Genomic DNA, 19,304 nt, shown 5'->3' with positions numbered 1-19,304 from the left:
AGACCGTGGAATTAATGTTAATTAATACATGCATCAGTTATTTCTGAACAAACTTAAGTCTGGTCTACCTAATTACCAGAATTCAGGAAAACCCTAATTTGCCTGCTTCCACTCCTGTTCTTGGACAATCTAGATATGGTCCAAGTAGGCTGATTAGCTGTTTACAGTTACTTTACTTCCCGAGATGTGAGTGGATGAGCAAAATTATAGAGAATAACTCAAGAACTTATCATTTGACTTCAAGTCGCCAATAGGCAAACCTGAGTGTTAAGATTGTGGGTTCCTCCTTTTAGAGAAGTCATGTCTAATGAATTGGACAATGAGGGATGGGCTAACCATTTGCTAAATGCCTAGCTTAGGCAGGACCATAATAATAGAGCATTTGAAAACAAAGAGGATTCTAACAATGAAGCCCTGCTTCAATAAGAGGTGAGTGAGAACTCTGTGCCTGGAGATATTCAAGCAAAGGCTGAGTAACTCCTCCTCAGGCTTTCAGATATTGAGATTATGCATTAGGTTCTACAACTAAATGATTTTATGAAACTTATCCTGACAAGAAATCTATCCATGTTTCATTTTACACAAAGGCTTGAAAGTTTACATTTCAGACTTGAACGCTTGATCTAACCTTTTTTAAAGTAGCTTCAGATTCACAAATGGTATTTTTCTTAAAAATGTCAATAGATTTAAAAATTAATCTCTGATCCAGCTTTTTTAAGGTACCCTTTACTGAAAAACGTACATTCTAAAGGAAATGTCACTCAAAACAGGGATATTTGCAATTTCAGCAAATGTATGCATTTTTAAAGAAATGACTTTAAAGAAAGTCACATTACATGATAAAAAAGTGTGAAGTAATAATTTATGGGTAATTTTTAAAAGTCTAGGCTACATTTCTAACAAATGGTCCTTATATAAGCCTTAGGAAAATTCAAGATTCAAGCTGAAACAGGGACTTTGAACTAGCTGCATTTGTGATGAAGTAATGACCATTATTTTGTCCAGAAACCCCTTAAGTAAATTCATTTCTTGCCTCCCTGCCCCGCCCCCTCCAAGTTTCTACTGATAAATGATAAGATACTCTTTAAGTGTTAGGATAAAAAAGTGGCAGGTCTTGATATATGATGTTAATTCCATATCCATGTATTCTCGGGGACACATTAAATGCAATATTTATCTTGTTTTCAAATGCCATCTAATTCAAAGCACATTAGAGACCTTAAGATGGTATCTACAACGTGACAATTAAAGTTTTCATGAAGATAAGTGATTACATGTGGTTAAAAGTGGTGATAGCAAAATAAATTTCTTTTCATTGAAAAAAAAAAAAAAAAAAAAAAAAAAAACCAATGCCATCTATTTGGAGAGAGGAGCCAAAAGAACGGAGTCTTCACATGTGCCTTGGACACAGCTTGGTTGTCTGCCTCCTACAATCAGCAGTGGCCATAAGCACTCTTTATTTAAAGCTAAGTATTAATGGTCATTGTATGTACATATCAGCATGAGTGAGAAGAGAACTCCAAAGAGGTTCAGCTTACCAAGCAGCAAGACTCAAGTTAAACACCATAATCATGCCAGCCACTCAGTTACCACTCAGTCTCTGTCTCCAGTCCAGAAACCAGTCTGCCAGAAGCTTAGATAGCTGGAAAAGCTGCCATGTTTTATCATACAACTGATACCCAGAGGCCGATTTAAAGGAAAATTGTATGTGTCCTACATTAAGGAGGAAAAACATCCCTCTCATTTTACAAAGTCTGTTTTGTTTTGTTTTGTTTTTTAAGGGAACAAAGAACATATATTTGGAAACTCTATAACTGAAAAACATAATATGAACCTTAAATTTTAACAGGGCATGTGAGCCTCTTCACTAAGCTCAACATAAGTGAATTATTCCTTTTGTATCTGTGTAGACAATGTTTCTTAAGAAAAATGAGGAACTCTACTTTTAGCAGGATTAACTATTACACACTAAAGGACTGCACCGAATATATTTTCTAAAAGTATGTAAGTTTATATTTGCAATACAAGAGTGAAAATTACCAACTCTTTCTTTTTTGCAAGAAATAAAGCTTTAGAACTTTCATCTGAAAGGTAGTAATTTAAAATGATTTTTAAAAAATTTTTAATTTAAATTCAATTAGCCAACATATAGTAAGTACATCATTAGTTTCAGACGCAGTGTTCAATAATTCATCAGTTGCATAATTAAAAAGATTTTTAAGAAACAAGCCCCTGTTTTTAAAATATTCTTCAGGCTAACCTATTAACTAATTAATTTTGTAATTTCTTATGAAAACATGCTACTGTACATGTAAGATATATGTACGTCTCTATTGGATTCCCATAAATTTAGTAAGGACTAACAAAGCTAATGAATGGATAACTGTTGAAGAATGATTATGTAATTCCTGGAAGCCTCTAACTTGAAACTGCTCAATTCCTTCACCAATTAGGAATTGACCTTGAAATGTGCTTCAGGATGAAAGAACTACAAAGAGTATAAGACTTGCAGAAATATGAGCATTATCTCCACCAATTATAATTATGTTTGACATCTTAAATTTAACTATTTTTCATTTTATAGGTTTTAAACAAACTTAACATTACATAGGAAATTTGTGTTATTCCATTCTTGACAACTTACCTTTTTATGCTAACATTTCATAATTAATTTTTCTTCCCAAAATAAAAGCATCTGGTAAAAACATTTAAATTTTCCCTAAGTAAAACCATAAACTCTGTCATGTGTGGAATGTATTTCAGTCCCAAGAAATCTCTGTTACCTTAGGAATAATATAAATACCATGATGTATATATACATATCAGTGTATGTTAAAAGCCTGCATATATTTTACTTTTTAAACTTCACCATAGAATTCAAATTCTTCATCTTCTCAAGATTTAACCCAAATACTAAAATGAAATTTTTGTCAGGAAAATGAGTATAACTTATTAAATATAAGGTTTCTTTGCAACTTAGAGTCTCTGTACATATATAAACCATCACCACTACTTATCTAATATTTCAATGGCATAACTTCACTCTAATAATGCAATGCGACAAAGAAAGTGTTATACAAGTCTAGATGCTATGACATGCCTTGGGAAAATAAAGAGGTATGCCATTTTGAGTGATTTTGTAATACTTCATTTAGTTTAAACTTATTTTTCTCATATGGTTCAGTGCTTAATAGTTATTTGTTGCATTTTAGAAGATTAAATATCTTTGATATGTCATTGATACCCAATTGCTTCCAGGACATTTAGCACAACACTGGAGATTTTTAGCAGTCAGTAAGTAGATCATGAGTTTAAGTGATATCATGGTAAATTGGTTTCATATTGGCGTGAATGTCCATTTACATGGATAAAGTAGACAACGATGGATTCCTACTAAGCATCCATTCTTCCACTCCTTTTCTCCTGCCCAACAGAACTTCCACTGGCTTCCTGAACTGAAATCATTCCACTGGAGAACACGGACACTCTTTAGCTGGTATTAGTTATGTCTCATAATCTTACCATTCAAGGTATAGACATCGTCAAAAACAAAAATATTATTTCATTAGAAGAATGTTCCTTGGATAACAAAAAATTATACGTTTTTAGATCAAAAGAGACTTCTCCAAAGGAAGGTTCTCATTTATTTTTTCTTACCTCTTTCGCACTGTGGACCAGTGAATCCATAAACACAAGCACAGCGATTAGGTCCAATACAACGTCCACCATTCTGACATCCATTTTCACAGACAGCTGCACACAAACACGGCAAGAAGCTCATTATATAGAATATCTCCATATACAGCTGATCACTGAACAACACAAGTTTCAACTGTACTGGTCCACTCATAAGCAGATTTTTTTTTATAAATACAGTACGGTGCTGTAAATATATTTTCTCTTTCCTAGGATTTCCTTAATCACATTTTCTTTTCTCTAGCATACTTAAGGAATATAGTATATAATACATACAACATAAAAAAATCTGTGTTAATCCATTGTTTATGTTATCAGTATGACTTCCAAACAACTATCAGTAGTTAGATTTCTGGGGATTCAAAAGTTATTCATGGATTTTCAACTGTGCAGAGGGCTGGCAGTTCAAGGATCATCTGTACAACATAGCATGGAGATGCAGCCCAAAATGGATCTTACACCTCAAACACACTCTACAGCATACATCAGGCATTTAAATAAATATATGTAATGTATAATGGGACAAAAGTCTACACAATTCACGTAAGTTACATTGTTAGGCACACACCTCATAAAGTTTTTTTTCTTTTAAACAGAATCACAAGGATTGACTGCCTCAAACCTTTATACTGTCAGAATGTAACTATCCAATCCTCTGTCTTAGTTCTATTAACCCCATAATCAATCTTCACAGGTAAGAAATTAAAATAAGGGGAAATGCAGGAAAAAAGAGGGCAGACAATAGGTAGTAGAGAAACAGGAAAAAAGGGGAAGGGGATGTGATATGGATAAAGAAAGAGGATATGGCAACAAAAGGAAGGAAAAATCAAAGACGACAAAAAAGCCTCCCCCAAAAAGACGGGGGTGGGTAAATAAGAAAAGGGAAAAACTAACATGAATACAAACGGCATGCACTCCTCCACTCCTTTCCACTAGTGACCAGGGAGACTAGGATTCAGTTCAGGCTCGGTGGGCTCCAGGGGGCCAGGGAACCAGAAATGACCCTGAGCGGCTCCCCTTCCGGACTATACCACCCTCAGCAGCCAGGACCACAAAGAAGAAGACCGCTCTGCAAAGACCATTTCACAGATTCCCTGAAAAATAACTATTCCTACAAACTCTTGTGATGGCAGCTGAATCTAAGAATCATGTCTTCTCAGAGAAAATACTGGTACTAAGAGCTTGTCCACCAATTCACCCACCTTGTTCTTCCATGAGAGTGAGCTCTTTCACGACAGGGACGAGAGAGTCTGCTTGCCTTTGTATCTCTATCATCGACTGTAGAATTTGATCCCTCACAGATACTAAACAAAAATCCTGCAATATGTGAGAGTCTTGCAGCCCTTTTTGCACTATTTTGGAATGCAGAAAGTCACAGTGAACAGATAAGGAGTTTTGTTGTTTTCAGCACATCCTAATCACCTAGTCATCTTTCTCATTCTCAGCTCCCTTGCTGAAAAATCGAGTTAATAGATCCTACCTAAGAGGGGCTTCAGGATTAAATCAAATGGTGTATAAAACACAGTGTACAGTGGCTGCACATGAAAACTGTTCTACAAACTTAAATTCTCCTTCTCTTTTATTCTAGAGTATTTGCATGAAAAGGAGACCTGCTCTATATCACCCAAAGTTTACACTGAACAACAGCAAAAGAAGTGGACGATGCATAAAAAAGGCAGAATTTAAAAAATAAAAGAAATGAATGAATGAAATAATTATCCTTCTTGAGAAAGAGTTATGATGAGAGTTATTTCATGAAGTGGTTTTTCTTGTAACAAAACAGAAATGAAAATCTGCAGTTTAAATGGAGTTGGAAAGAAACATGAATATGCCTAAATTTCCACCATGGAAAGGCTGACCACCCAGGAAGAAAGAAATGCTGGCACCTAGTATGGGATAAAGCAAAAGGCAATGGGGAAAAACCAATGCTCTACACTATCCATGGCAACTTCCCAGTGATCTTCATCCAGGCCTGTATTTAACCTGTTACCTATATAAAAACCCAGTCTATGTGAACCTAAGTTCGTATCCCCCTCAGCTCTCTCTGAAGATCTGAGCTCTTACATCTTTCTAACTAGAGGTCTAAATAGGCTTTTTAAACTACCAAGTCCAGAACAGAATTCTCACCCTCCCATGTTTTCACCTCTAACCCACTCCCTGTTCAGTCATTGCCTTTTCAGGAAATGACAGTACCATTCACTCTGGAGCTCCACCCAATTCGCCAGTTGCCATCACGGACCTCTGTTTGTTTCTCCCCCCAGCACACCCGCTCATCAGCACATACTTCCTTCCACAGATTCTCCCTCCAAATACAAGCTCAAGGCAAGCACTTCCCAAATCTTCAATTACACCAGCACCATGCATCAGCACCACTACAGTAGCTGCTAACTCACCTTTCATGTTTTCTCTCACCCTTTCTCCAATCCAGTAGCAGCCAGAGGGATTTTTCTTTTAAGTTAATCAGATCCTATCGCTCCACAGCTCAAACTACCTCAATGACTCCCCGTAATATTTAGAGTCCAAATTTCTTTCCTTGGTGGGTAAGGCTGTCCACCACCATCTCTGAACTCACCTCCCATCCTTATCTCCTTTCCTCTCTTTAGCCACATGGTTTTTCTTATTATCTCCAAAATATGTGAACTCTGTTCCCACCACAGGTCCTGTAAATCTGCTTTTCCCTCTGGCTAGAACACTTTTCGCACCGACCTAAAATGGAACCTTTAGGTCATGTTGTTTGCTCACTGATACATTCCCAACACCTTTGCACAGCATCGGGCTCACAGGAGTGACTTGGTAAACACTGCTGAAAAAAAATGAAAGAGTGCTTTCTAAGGAATGCTTTCCACATTTCTGGGAAGGCAGCTAAGTAGTTTAAATGTTTTTTAATCCTCATTTTAGCAAATGTATTTCCAGGACGTTTCTGGATTCACAAGCTGAGAACTGTTACACCTGCTTCCTTACTCTCAGGACTATAATGCTATCTCTGTGTCACACAACTTAGCAAGTGTCTTCCTTACACCAGGTCTTGAGTTAACGTATGCTAGGTGACATACCCTGCACCTTCTTTGCTGTGATTGAATTTTGTGGGATATATGATCTGCTTGTACCATATGTTCTGTGAACTCTGAGTAAATGTTGCTCAGTGATAATTCTGTCTCATGAGATATTCAGTGAACAAATTTTCACATGTGCTGCTTTTCTGACCCACTGATTTTCCCTCTCCTCTGACTGAAAAGTGTGAGGACATTGGTATGGCTTGGCACAGGGCAGAACAATATAGAAACACCTCCTCCAGGGAGGGAAACTACTTTTCATCCCTTTCCTACTTCTATGTGAAGAGCAAAGAAGGGACACAGCAGCTAGAACTCTTTCTGCAGAACCTTTAGGAAGACACATACATACACAGACCCCAGACAGATACAGCAGATGAATTCAGGCTGAAAGTGGCTAGTTTCAGGTTAGATTTGAGCAAATACTCGAAAGATCAGTTGAGACAAGGCCCTTCCTCCTTGTAATTCTAAAGTAATTACAATTCTCTTCCCCTATGAAATAAAACGTTGAGTTTCAGGAAGGATAATTGTGTCTCTTCTCTTGATTCTGAACTCTATAAAAGAAGAATACAATCAGGGGTGTTCAGGTGGCTCATTTAGTTAAGCGTCTGCCTTTGATGTGGGGCTCGATCCCAGGACAGGTCATGATTTCAGGATCAAGCCCCACATCAGGTTCCCTGCTCAGCGGGGAGGGGGGGGGTCCTGCTTCTTCCTCTCCCTCTGCCCCTTCCCCTTAGCTTGTGTTCTCTCTCTCTCTCTCTCTCTCGCTCACTCTCACTCCTCAAATAAATGAAATCTTCAAAAAATAAAAAAAGAATAAAATCAGATCTCCTACCACTTCTGTATAGGTATAAAAAAGGTATAAATCTGTGTCCTTATAAATACTATGTTCATAATAGATAGGTTTTGTTTTGTTTTGTTAGTGGTTATAAACTGGAGTCCCTTGTATAAAATTTGGAAAATACCTAAATATTTGAAGAAAATATAGAAAAAAAATAATTCATGAAAAAAAAAGGTTGCTAAGATTTCTGTTACACTGTTGTCCAGCACCTTCCTGCTCCTACCTAGCCAACTCTAGCCCAAAAAAGTTAATACATTGGCATCTCCTGTTCTTGCAAGAAAACTGGCCTCAAGGCAGTGTATTCTCTCAGAAATCCATAAAGCTTCACTTCCCACACTTGTCAATCTCAGATTACCATAACAGCTGTAGCCATACCTGAAAGCCATCTATACAAGGGGTCTACAAACTAAAGTCCACAGGTCAGATGTTTCCCACCACCAGATGTGTTTTTTTAATGCCCATGAGTTAAGAATGGTTTTCACATTTTTCTATGCTTAAATATTCAAAATAAGAGTAAATATTTTTGTGACACATGGAAATGGTATAAAATTCAAGTTTCAGTGCCCAAAAATAAAGTCCTGCTGAAACACAGCCAAGTTCTTTCATTTACACATGGTTTATGGTCACTTCTGCACTGTAATAAAAGAACTGAATACTTGTGACAGAGACGACAGAGCATAAAATATTTATCTGGCCTTTACAGAAAAAAGTGACTGATTTTTGACCCAAAGTATTTTTCTTTAAATTGATTCACCTACTTAAATTATTTTAAAAGAAAACTTCCTAGCATTTATAAATAGAAAGCTATGTTACCCTAACTGGAAGGCAATCTTACAAAGAACAACAACCACAAGAAGATACACTTCAAATCTATGAGGATGTCTATCTCACTCACACACACATACACACACACACACACACACACACACAAAGAGAGAAATAAGTACTAGTGAGAATGTGGAGAAATTAGAGCCCTTGGGCACTGTTGGTAGGAAGGTAAAATGGTACAGCCACTAAGGAAAATAGCAAAGCAGCTCTTTAAATTAAAAGCAGAATAGCATAGGAAGGACTAGCAATTCTAATTCTGGGTATGTATTCAAAAGAACTGAAAGCAGGGATACAAATGGATGGTCCTACATCCATCTTCACAACAGCCAAAAGGTGGCAGCACCTCAAGTGTCCATTCAGGGACAAAGAGATACAAAATATGGCAACTACATAAAATGGATTATTATATCAGCTTTAAAAAGGAAGGAAATTCTAATACATGCTCTAACATGGATGAGCCATGAATACATTATGTTAAGTAAAAGAGTCACGAAAAAACATACACTATAGGATTCTGCTTGTATGAGGTAGCTTGAGTAGCCATTACTCACAGAAAGAAAGGAAAATGTTAGTTGCCAGGAGATGGGGTGAGGGAGAAATAAGGAGTTAGTGCTTACTGGGTACAAAGTAATAAAAGTTCTGGACATAGATGGCAGTGATGATTACACAACAATGTGAATATACTTAATGCCATTCAACCATACACTTAAAAATGGTTAAAATGGTTAATGCTTTATTCATACTGAAAACAAGTTTTTTAAGCTTTTAAAATTCCAAAAAAAAAAAAATAAGATTAGCTTAAAACAAAGTAGATCGTCTTGCACACCTACAACTTGGTGCTCCTGTGTTAAAAAGGTTGACAAGAGGGATGCCTGGGTGGCTCAGTGGTTGAGCGTCTGCCTTCAGCTTAGGGCGTGATCTCAGGGTCTGGGATCAAGTCCCACATCAGACTCCTTGTGGGGAGCCTGCTTCTCCCTCTGCCTATGTCTCTGCCTCTCTCTGTGTCTCTCATGAATAAATAAATAAAATCTTTATAAAAAATATGGAGATTCTTGTAAGAGTCCCACAGTTTGGGAAATACAAACCTCTAGTCTTCCCCAGAAATATGTCATAATCTAGGAGTTACAATCTTCACATTCTTGTTAAAAAATTATTTCTTAATTAGTACCGAGTATCCTCCAGTGAGTGAAGAGTAGACCTTTATTGGATTAAGGTTCCCTCTTTCACAACGACGCCTGATTTTTTAAAAATCGTTTCAGAGCCCTGCACTATTGCATTAAATAATTAAATATATATGAGAAAAACATAATTTATAAGATTGGCTCCCCTAGGGTTAATTCTGGGATAACCTAAAGAGAGAGAAATCACGACAATCTTTACTATACCTTCAGGAAGGTATTCATGTTTTACAGAGCTAGATTTTTTAAAAAAGCAAGTAAATATTAACTTATGATATGTGTCAATTCTGAAGAACTACTAGTGGTAGTCAACATCAACATCTGTTTTAGAACACAGAAATCTTAAAAGAGAAAAAAATCTGATTAAAAATTAGAAATTTAGTTGTCCACTATGGCTTACTACATGAAGTTATTTTTTTAATGCTCAGAGGCTTTACAGATCCTTAAATTATGACCTAGCATGAAACACTCACTAAATCAAATAACTTCTAATAAACAAAGTCTATTCCAATGTTCCTTACGTTGTCCACAGTAAGTTCCAATATATCCCTTCTGGCACTGGCAATGGTCATCCGCACAGGTCCCTCCGTTCATGCACCTAACGTTGCACTGCTGAACTGCAATGAACAACAAAAAACATATAAAGATATCAATCACTAAAATTTTAGTATCTGTGAGTTATAAAACTATACAAAATCTCCAATTCAATGACAAATGTATTCTACAGAAGTGTTATGACCCACTTGTGTAAGTGCACACAGGAGCATATCCTGTTACAATGTTGTATTTCTGGCAGGCATTTAAGCTATATTACACTTGCAGTGTTAAAGAAATCAGTATATCCTGACAGCATAGTTTCTAGGAAGTGGGAGGCACTTGTGTATCATTCAGGATACAGAGGCTGCGTGTCTGCCCCACATGTTCAATGCTCTGCTATAATGATAGACCTAGCATTCCCACAGAGAGACAGACAAAACACAAGTAAACAAACACTACAGTTCCATTATGGATCATGACAAGTTCTCCAAAGGAAACTGTGTTGTGAAGGAGAACAGCCTGGAGCCAAGGAGGAACCTAGACCAGAGTGAGACTCTGCAGATCATTCTGATGTGACACCTAGGAAAAGTTCTGAAGGAATAAAATGAGCCAGGTATGAGAAGCAGTAGAGCAGAAACTCACAGGGAGACCAACTAAAAAATCAAAACACCCTTGGATGGCAAATAGTTTCCTCTATTTGAAGAACTGAAAGAGTCATGGGATTATTAAGAGGCTGGGAGGAGAAGTTCTTAGGCATTCAGAAGCCAGTCAAATAATTCAAGGTCTCTCAGGCCATGGAAGGGTCTGCATTATATCCTGAATGCAAAAGTAGTCATCTAAAGGATTGAAATAAGACACTTAAGTGACGCAGTTTGTATTTTTAAAGGATTCCTCTAGCTGCTCTGCAGAGAACAGATCTGAAGAGGGCCAAGGTGGGAAGGCAAAAAAGCCATCAGGAAGTTACTGCAGTGGTCTGGGTAAGAGATGAGGAAAGCTGAATGGGATATCAATGGTGATAGAACGGAGAAGATGCACTTGAGATGTTTTCCAACAGAACCCACAGGTCTTGTTGAAAGAGCAGACATGAGAGAAAGAGGGAAAAAGTAGAGAGAAAGAGAAACCGTTGCTTGGGCACTGAGTAGACGGCAGTGGCATCCGCTGAAGCAAGAGAAACCTGAAGCAGCAGACTATGAGCAGCAAAGAATCAAATTTTACACAACCAAGTTTCAGATGTTTACTGTGCATTCAAGTAGAGACCTGAAACAGGAAACTGAACCTGTGAATAGGAGGTTCAACGGAGGGATCTCTTCTGGAGATCATTACTATGAGTTAGCAACATATGGGTAGTAGTTGAAGGAATAGATGCAAATAAATTCACCCAGGGAGGCCAGACTGTTGAGAATGCCAAACATTGAGTGGAAGTCTACTGAAGAAGATGCAGATAGAAGATTAAAAAATAATAAGAAAGGGAACTCTGGGACCTTTGATACTACATAAGTGAAGGGAAAAGAGGATTCATAAACAGAGCAAATAATGGTGCTAAATGCCTCAGGGCAGTGGAGTAGGATGAGGATTGGCAAACAGAGAAATGTTTCTGATGAAAAGGGAGTATTGGAGCACCTGGGTAGCTCATGATCCTGCCTTCAGTTCAGGGCATGATCCAAGGTTCGGGATCTAGTCCTACATCAGGCGCCCTGCAGGGAGCCTGTTTCTCCCTCTGTCTATGTCTGCCTCTCTCTCTCTCTCTCTCTCTCTCTCTCTCTCTCTCTCATGAATAAATAAAATCTTAAAAAAAAAAAGAAAAGAAACAAGGGAGAATTACTGAAGGCCATAGAAAATCATGGATTCTCTATGAAATCATATACCATAAAACAAGGGTAGGCCCGTGAAATGCTTAGCTGCCTAGGCAGAGGATTAAGAAGAAGTTAAACTAAAATTTCTCCAGGATTTTTTTTCTGAAGGCATATATGAGCAAACTAAGACAACAGGATAATGAAAATGTGGGCAAGAATATCTTCCAGGCAGTCAGATCAGGGAGGTTCCTGAAAGCACTGAAGGAAATCTGCTAATCAGAGTGGTCAAGAAAGCCTGGATAAACTGTGAAGAACTTTAAAAGGCTGAGAAAATAACTGATTATTTTCAAAGAAAATGAAACCAGAAGTTTTTACACAGATGTGTCACCAAGGACAATGACATTGCTCATAAAAACCTAGAATCTTCGATTTCTGTGTCAGACATACATTCTCCACTACCTCTTCTGAGAGAAAATTTGGAGAGAGACATGTTAAAAATAAAACGACATCACTCTGGCTTGAGGAAGATTTAAAATTGATTTAATTACTGAGAAATTAAATAGAGTATTTGCTTCTACCTTGTTATAATATTATCTTAAACACTGGCCTCAGATTAATAATCTTGAATACCTGACAATCCCAACCTGGGTAATGAGTAATACATTCCTAGTCCACTTTTGTGATCTTACCAGGTTGCTGAGGGTTAATACATGTAAAGTGAGTTAATATATGTAAAGCATCCAGTCAGTATATAATATCTGTTGTCAGGCCAATCCTCTTATCTTTCTCCTTTAGTTCACCCACAAAACAGGGTGTGAACTGCAGGATTCCATTAAGTCAATAAATAGAGCCGAGGGTTGGAGTCTGCCGGTTTAGGCATCAGAATACATGGATTCAAATCTCTAGTACTCTGGGTAAGTTACTTAACTCAAATGTGCCAATCTCCTTTCTCTGAAAAATGGGATAATAGTACCTCATGATTTTCGCATGAAGATGAAATAAAGTGCTATAGTCAAAAACATAAAACATTATCTGGCACAGAGTAAAAGCCCAAGGAGTTGTAGTTCTTATTCACAAAGAATTTCTTTTCCACTGCATATCCATGCACTTTTACTTCATAGACACATAGCTCCTGGGCCAGAATTAAACCATCTGCTTAATAAAATCATTATTAAGCTGTTGGTGGCAACAGTTAAGCCACTGAAGATTTTTATCCCGAAGATTAATACAGATCTAGTCAGTGAGGAAAATAATCACCGATTTATATCCTTGCGGAAAAGGACATTTAGTGTTCACTCAAAAGCTTCTGAATAATGCAGAAAGGTAAGGTCATATCCAAGAAACGTACTTGATTTTGATCCGCAGGTTGGTGATATCTGGCCACTGGAACAAGTACACATGTTAGGACGTGAACAAAATCCATCTCCGCAACTATTTCTACAGATTGCTGCAGAAAGCACAATAGGAGAGTGAAGGGAATAAGTAGGTCATAAACACAGGCCACAAAACAAAGCTATGGTTAACAACAATAAACCTGAAAAAAACTAAGATGAAAAAAATATAGGATATGTAGTGTCTGATTTCATAGGCAAGAGAACGACCCACTAAAGACATGAAACTAAGTGTCACATGTATCCTTATGATAATGGGCAAACAAATGAAACTACTTCAGAAGTTCCGTAATCCTTTAACTCCCCTATCAATACAGGTCATGTTTTCCATTCAAGGCAGAGAATTTATACACAGAATTTATCACAAGGCAGTCTTGGTCATAGGAAGCTGGGAAGATTGAGGAAACCCAGAGGTCCTAAACACCCTCAGAAAACACAAGCCCATTCTGGAAAAGAACTTCACGAGACATAGAAAATATAAAATGGCTGAGCCAGAGATCCCAGGCCCTAACCAGTTGGCCAAGCCACAGGGGTTCCATGTACATTCCTTCCCAGCTGGTATCTGACCTGCCCCATCATCAATCTTTGTTCTCCTTAATAATTCCCACTCTCCTTCCACCAGCCTTTCTTCTCCCATGCTATCATCACAACCTAGCCTATGCCTGTTGGTCAGAAAAGCTGTTACGACATTTTGATGGAGGGAGAGTCAAACCTCCTGCAGCTGTGACCTCCAAGGTATGAGGGTCATCACAGCAAAGAATGTTAGGCTTACTGACACAGCACATACCATGGATCCTCAAAATCACTAGCAGAGTGCCTTCCAAATGGGAAGTCTCTTCCACATTTAGAATCACTCCATCTATGAGCTGAGTGATTCATCTCTATACCCGCAAATGAATTCTTTCTTCACATACAAAGCTTATGTACTTTAATGCTCCACGACTGAACGCAGGAAGACAATAAAAAGAGAGTCTGGCAACATCCTCAAACTGGCTATAAACATTCAAGCGAACGGACACATGTGTCCTTTACTAGACAGGGCTCTCACAATTTTCAGAGATCTGAGACCCCCCACCCCCAATAATGTAAAGGGAATGTTGTATAGAAGTGAGTTAATTCAGTAATTGTTTTTCTTTCCCAAACTGCCTCTTGGTATCCATTCGATATGGTTAGCATCTCCATTAGTACTCCTTATAAATGAAAATGTCATAGATCATAGTGTGAAGATGGAAAACTAATTTTTGGCAATAACATGGTTCCTGCCTCAGAGCTGACTACCAATTTTTAAAACGTGCTACAGTTTCAGATCACCAATAATTTTCAAATGACACGTCCACTAACATAATGTTTTATTTTGAAGCCCCCTCATTCCCAGTAGGCTGACATTTAGTCTAAGATTAGGTGATCTACAAAGTGCCCCTCCTAGGTCCTATACCTAAAGAAGGTCTCATGGCTGCAGACTGGACAACGCCAGACAACAGAGCCTCGTCATGATCACAGGTGTGTGCTCTATATCTGTGAGGCAGTGAAAAGCAAAAGTGTGCGGGCCTTTTCTCCTCACTCATTTCAACCTGTGATATACATCACCTAACTACTTGTCCCTCCCACCATCACATCAGGAAAACCATGAGACCCAGAAATAGCAAAAGGAGAGGGAAAGAACACATGGATGTTAGGGTCTCTCCGATGCTGGGAGAAGGTGTGCAGCACAGTAAAGGGTATATAGGATAAAAGAGGGCTAATGTTGAGTTTTGCTATGCTGTGGACACACTGTAAACTTAGAATAAGACCACACAGCTTCTCTGGGTTTTGTTTTCTTCTTGGGAAAATAAAATAAAAGGATTATAGTGGAGTGTTGTTCTGATGTCTTTTTAGGTTCAAAGGCTATGATTTCAGGCCAACCCCTTCCTATTCCATTGATCAAAATGCACTTCATGACAAAATTTCACAAATAAATCAGTAAGGTTCCCATGGCATCAGGTTCTAGTAAGACTTAAACAACAACAACAACAACAACAACAAATGAAAAGTGAGAAAGTCAATTCCAATTTTTTGGAAACAAATATATGCAAGTTCTGAAGTACTTCAATGATCTTTGCAAACTACAACTAAGACCACCAACAACAAACACTGAGACTCAAATCAAAATGCGTTAGGTTTCCAGTAGTTTGAGAAATACATTTTTCACCTCTTCATGGAGCCTGGTCAACACCCAACAGATTAAAATGCTAGAAGGAAATCATTTCAAGTATCTTTCTATACAGAAAGAATGTGAATATATAAATGTGTGAAAAAATTAATCTTTGGTCCTCATGGTCTATTTATATTTTACTACTCTTCTTGTAAGTTGCCTCAGAGCTTTGTCTTTCACTAAATGGTGGAAATTCAGAAAATATAATAAGTAACTTATTATCACCAGGAAATTCTAGAATGAAAATTCTTGATTTTGACACTACAATGCTTTCAATTTGGTGATTACCTCCATATGTTATCATTTTAAATGTCACAAATAACTGCACTACTAAATTTAAAGGAAAATACTAAAATTAAAAATTTACATGAAATCCATACAAGAGAATATAAAGGCATTACATTCTTCTATTTTATGTACTACTTTATATTCTTGGGTATTTGAATTACTTTTTCAATATGCTAATATTATCATAGATAACTCTAAATGCTTGATCTATATAAGTGATATACATCTTTCTTGGAGCTACAAACGTAAAAATTTGTGTTTTAGAAATTTATGATGCATGTAACTTCCAATGTGTTTCATAAGTACCCAAATATTTCAAGTAGTAGAAATGAAGGCTACAATATTCACTATTGCTCTGAGATTTCCAAAGTTGTTCTAAATAAGAACATAATGTTACTGAAAAACTAAAAGTATTTAAAGCAGACACTCAGAGGGAGATACACACACACACACACACACACATATATAATATATATATTTCTACTTCAAATATTCTGGAAGGGCTCTGTTCTCTGGAATTCCCATTCCACACCGATCCAATAAAATCCGACTTTACAGATTTTCAACACGTACCATAAACCGATCCCTTCTTCTCGGCTGCTCTCCAACTCAATAATGGCAGTCACATTCATTACATTCAGTGAGTCAGACTTTCCACAGTGCCTAAGTCATCCCAGCTAGTATGGCAGGTGTGTGGTGAGTGACATTAGCTGTTGTATATAGGATTCTAGGAACCATGTTAAGTTTATAGCAGGCAAAGTAATGCCCTACTGGCCTGAGAGAGTAAATACACTCTCTCTATATGCCTCATATAGAGGATTTCTGTCTTGGGGGAAAAAAAGAATGCAAAATCCTTTTTTAAAATAAAAGCTTATAATCAGAGGATTTGCTTAAAATATTTAATGAATTACTTTAAAGAACACAGTCATTGCTTCCCATTTTTGCCTCCCTACTGGAGATTGTGGGATTTTTAGGATAGAAAATTTTGTAAGAAGTCTTTGCAACACACGAGACTTCATTCTTAAAAAAAAAAAAAAAATTGCATGAAATAACACTAAAGGTCTATCTCAAATCCACAAAACCAATAAATATAGAGTCAGAAATGCCACTACATCCTTATTATCCCTGGGCTAGTATGGCTTGCCTTTTTTTCTCTGTTCACAGTTGCATAATTATCTTTTCCCTGGAGAACATGAAGGTCAATCTAAAGTCAAGATGGCTCTAAATGAATGTGCTGTCTATGATACCTGGCTCTCCTCCCAACAAGACAAATGTGACTGCTAGATAAATACAGGGGAAGGCTAGTCACACTTCAAATCACAAATTCACTAGCATGTGAAACAAGACATCCCACGGTCCATCAGTATGAGGCTGGTGGTAACTAATGACTTCTTCACTTAGAAAGTGGGAGAACCAGGTACACCATTTGGAAACTATGTAATAAGACTTTTAAGGTCAGAGATACAGAACTTTTTAAGTTCTAAGCCTCACACTTTGGAAATCTACTGTACGCCGTGAGATGTGGGGCCTGTAAATTCTAAGTCTAAATATCCTAAAAGAAAAAAAAAGAAAAAGGTCAAGCCATTTGGGGAGAGTTCTTATAAAAATTGTGTTGACCTGGGTCAACTCCAACTCCCTGAGAGAGTTCCTTTCATATCTATGTTATGTGGCTGTTGAGATGAAACCAGAGATAATAAAGTGGTTTTGTACAAAGGCCTAAGTAAGCTCGATCTTCAAAAGGCCTAAACCTCATGCAGTCAAAAGCCAGATAATTTACATAATCACATTGTGGTCTTATCTGGACTCCTTTAGGAAAAAGTGGTTTTGAGTTATCTAGGGAATTGCTGTAGTCTCTCTTCAGTTTGTATTAATAGACACAGAAAGATAAAGCTTCCAAGTATCTTTGAAACCTTTATCATTATTGCCCTTCAACAGAGTCTAGAAGCAAAGTCTACACTGATGTAAACCGGCTGCTTCTTCCCCAGCACTCAAATGGGGCCGCGTCCTAATTATCACTGCTTCGTGGCCACTGGATTCTGAAAGCAACTGTGTGTCCCGCCGACTGAATGGGTCCGAGAGCTCGGCCCTGACACGGGGCCAAGCGCGCTGCCCAAGCTGGGATCCCCCATCGAGCACTCACGGACAATGCACTGGTTTCCTCCAGGAAGCGTCTTCCATCCCGGGCAGCAGTAGGAGTGGAACCTGGATCCGCACACGTTGGGCCTGCGATGGAGGAGGGAGGTCACGCACATGTGGGGAAGGGTATGGTAACACATTAGCGGGTTTTCCAAGCGAAAAACCCTGAGCGAGAAGATTCCGGGGCAACACACAAGTCTGAACTACACTTCAAAATTCTTGGGGCTTGGGGGCGCAGACAAGAAAGTAGATGGGCTGGAATGGGGAAGGATGGGAAACGTCTAAGCCCTGCCTTTCGTCGGCCCTCTCTTAACTGCCTGTTAAGGGGCGAACAGAAACATGGAAACATATAATTTGCTACTAGTCTAGCCTCCGGATGCAGAGAACAAAGGGAACACTGTCTCAAAAACCCTTGCCCTCGGTCCCCAAACGCGTCCCTCCTGAATCCACCGTTACTCTGGCCCGGACGTGTCAAGGAAGGCGCGTCGGAAGGTGCGGCGCCGGGTCTGCCGGCCCTGCCGGCCCGAGCGAAGCCTCAGCCCCGCACTCGTCCTCAAACAAAAGGCTCGGGAGCTGCGCCCCCGACGGCGGGGAGCAGGCGGGCTGCGCGGGGCGCGGCGCGGCGCGGACTCGGGCCCGCCCTCCGCCCCACTCGGGGAACCTGTCCCCGCACCGCGGCCGCGCCCGGGGGCCTCCCACCCAACCCCCGAGGGAGGGCTCTCCGCCGGCTGAGTCGCGGGCGAAGGAGGGGGGCGCTCCCGGGAGTCCTCGGGCTTCTGATGGAGGGAGGGGGCCGCCGCTCCAGCCGCCAGGACCAGACTCAGCCAGGGGTGGTGGGATTGGAGCCGCCACGCGTGGGGTCCCCCCGGGCCGCCTGCCCACCTACCCTCGAAGCACGTCCTGCTGTCCTCGCCTCCGGACGCGGCTGGCTGCCGCGGCGCCCTCCTCCCGGTACTCCGGCACGGCGAACCCGCCCTCGGAGCCCGCCGCGGCGGGCCGGACCTGTTGCGGCGGCGGCTGGGGCCGGGGCGGCTTGGGCGGCGGAGGCTGGGGCTGGCCGGCCGTGCCCTGCGCCCAGAGCGCCACGCAGCCCAGCCACACGAAGTAGGGCTGGAGACACAGCCGCCGCCGTCTCCCCATCGCGGGCGCCGAGAGCGCGCGGACCGGAGTCCGCGGAGCACGAGTGCCGGGAGACGAGATCTGCGCGGCCGGAAAAGAGTCGGGGTCTAACGAGCCCTGCGTCGGCGCCCGAGACCGCCTGGGGCTTGGGCCCCCTGCTGCAGCGGGAGCCCCGGACCGAGCGCCGGCCCCCGGCGGCCCGCGGGACGCGAGCTCTAGCGCAGCGGGCGGCGAGGCGCGGCGGCGGTGCGGCCGG

At 40.0% G+C, this 19,304-nt stretch overlaps 1 protein-coding gene across 1 annotated transcript in view; it reads right to left on the bottom strand.

Annotated features, from left to right (window-relative positions):
- The window catches only part of FBN2 (fibrillin 2), a 239,567-nt gene extending 220,498 nt beyond the window's left edge, over positions 1-19,069 (bottom strand). Inside the window, exons 1-5 of the mRNA XM_055302348.1 lie at positions 18,816-19,069; positions 17,934-18,016; positions 13,272-13,370; positions 10,115-10,210; positions 3,658-3,753 (exon numbers count right to left, since the gene is read on the bottom strand). Coding sequence (XP_055158323.1) covers positions 3,658-3,753; positions 10,115-10,210; positions 13,272-13,370; positions 17,934-18,016; positions 18,816-19,069 — 628 coding nt within the window. The remainder of the gene's footprint in view (positions 1-3,657; positions 3,754-10,114; positions 10,211-13,271; positions 13,371-17,933; positions 18,017-18,815) is intronic.
- Positions 19,070-19,304: the final 235 nt, after the last annotated feature.

The sequence above is a fragment of the Nyctereutes procyonoides genome, unplaced genomic scaffold (assembly GCF_905146905.1).
Source record: "Nyctereutes procyonoides isolate TBG_1078 unplaced genomic scaffold, NYPRO_anot_genome, whole genome shotgun sequence".
NCBI classification, from domain to species: Eukaryota; Metazoa; Chordata; class Mammalia; order Carnivora; family Canidae; genus Nyctereutes; species Nyctereutes procyonoides.
The sequence above is the reverse complement of the archived record's forward strand: the minus strand, read 5'-3'. Positions and strand labels throughout refer to the sequence as shown.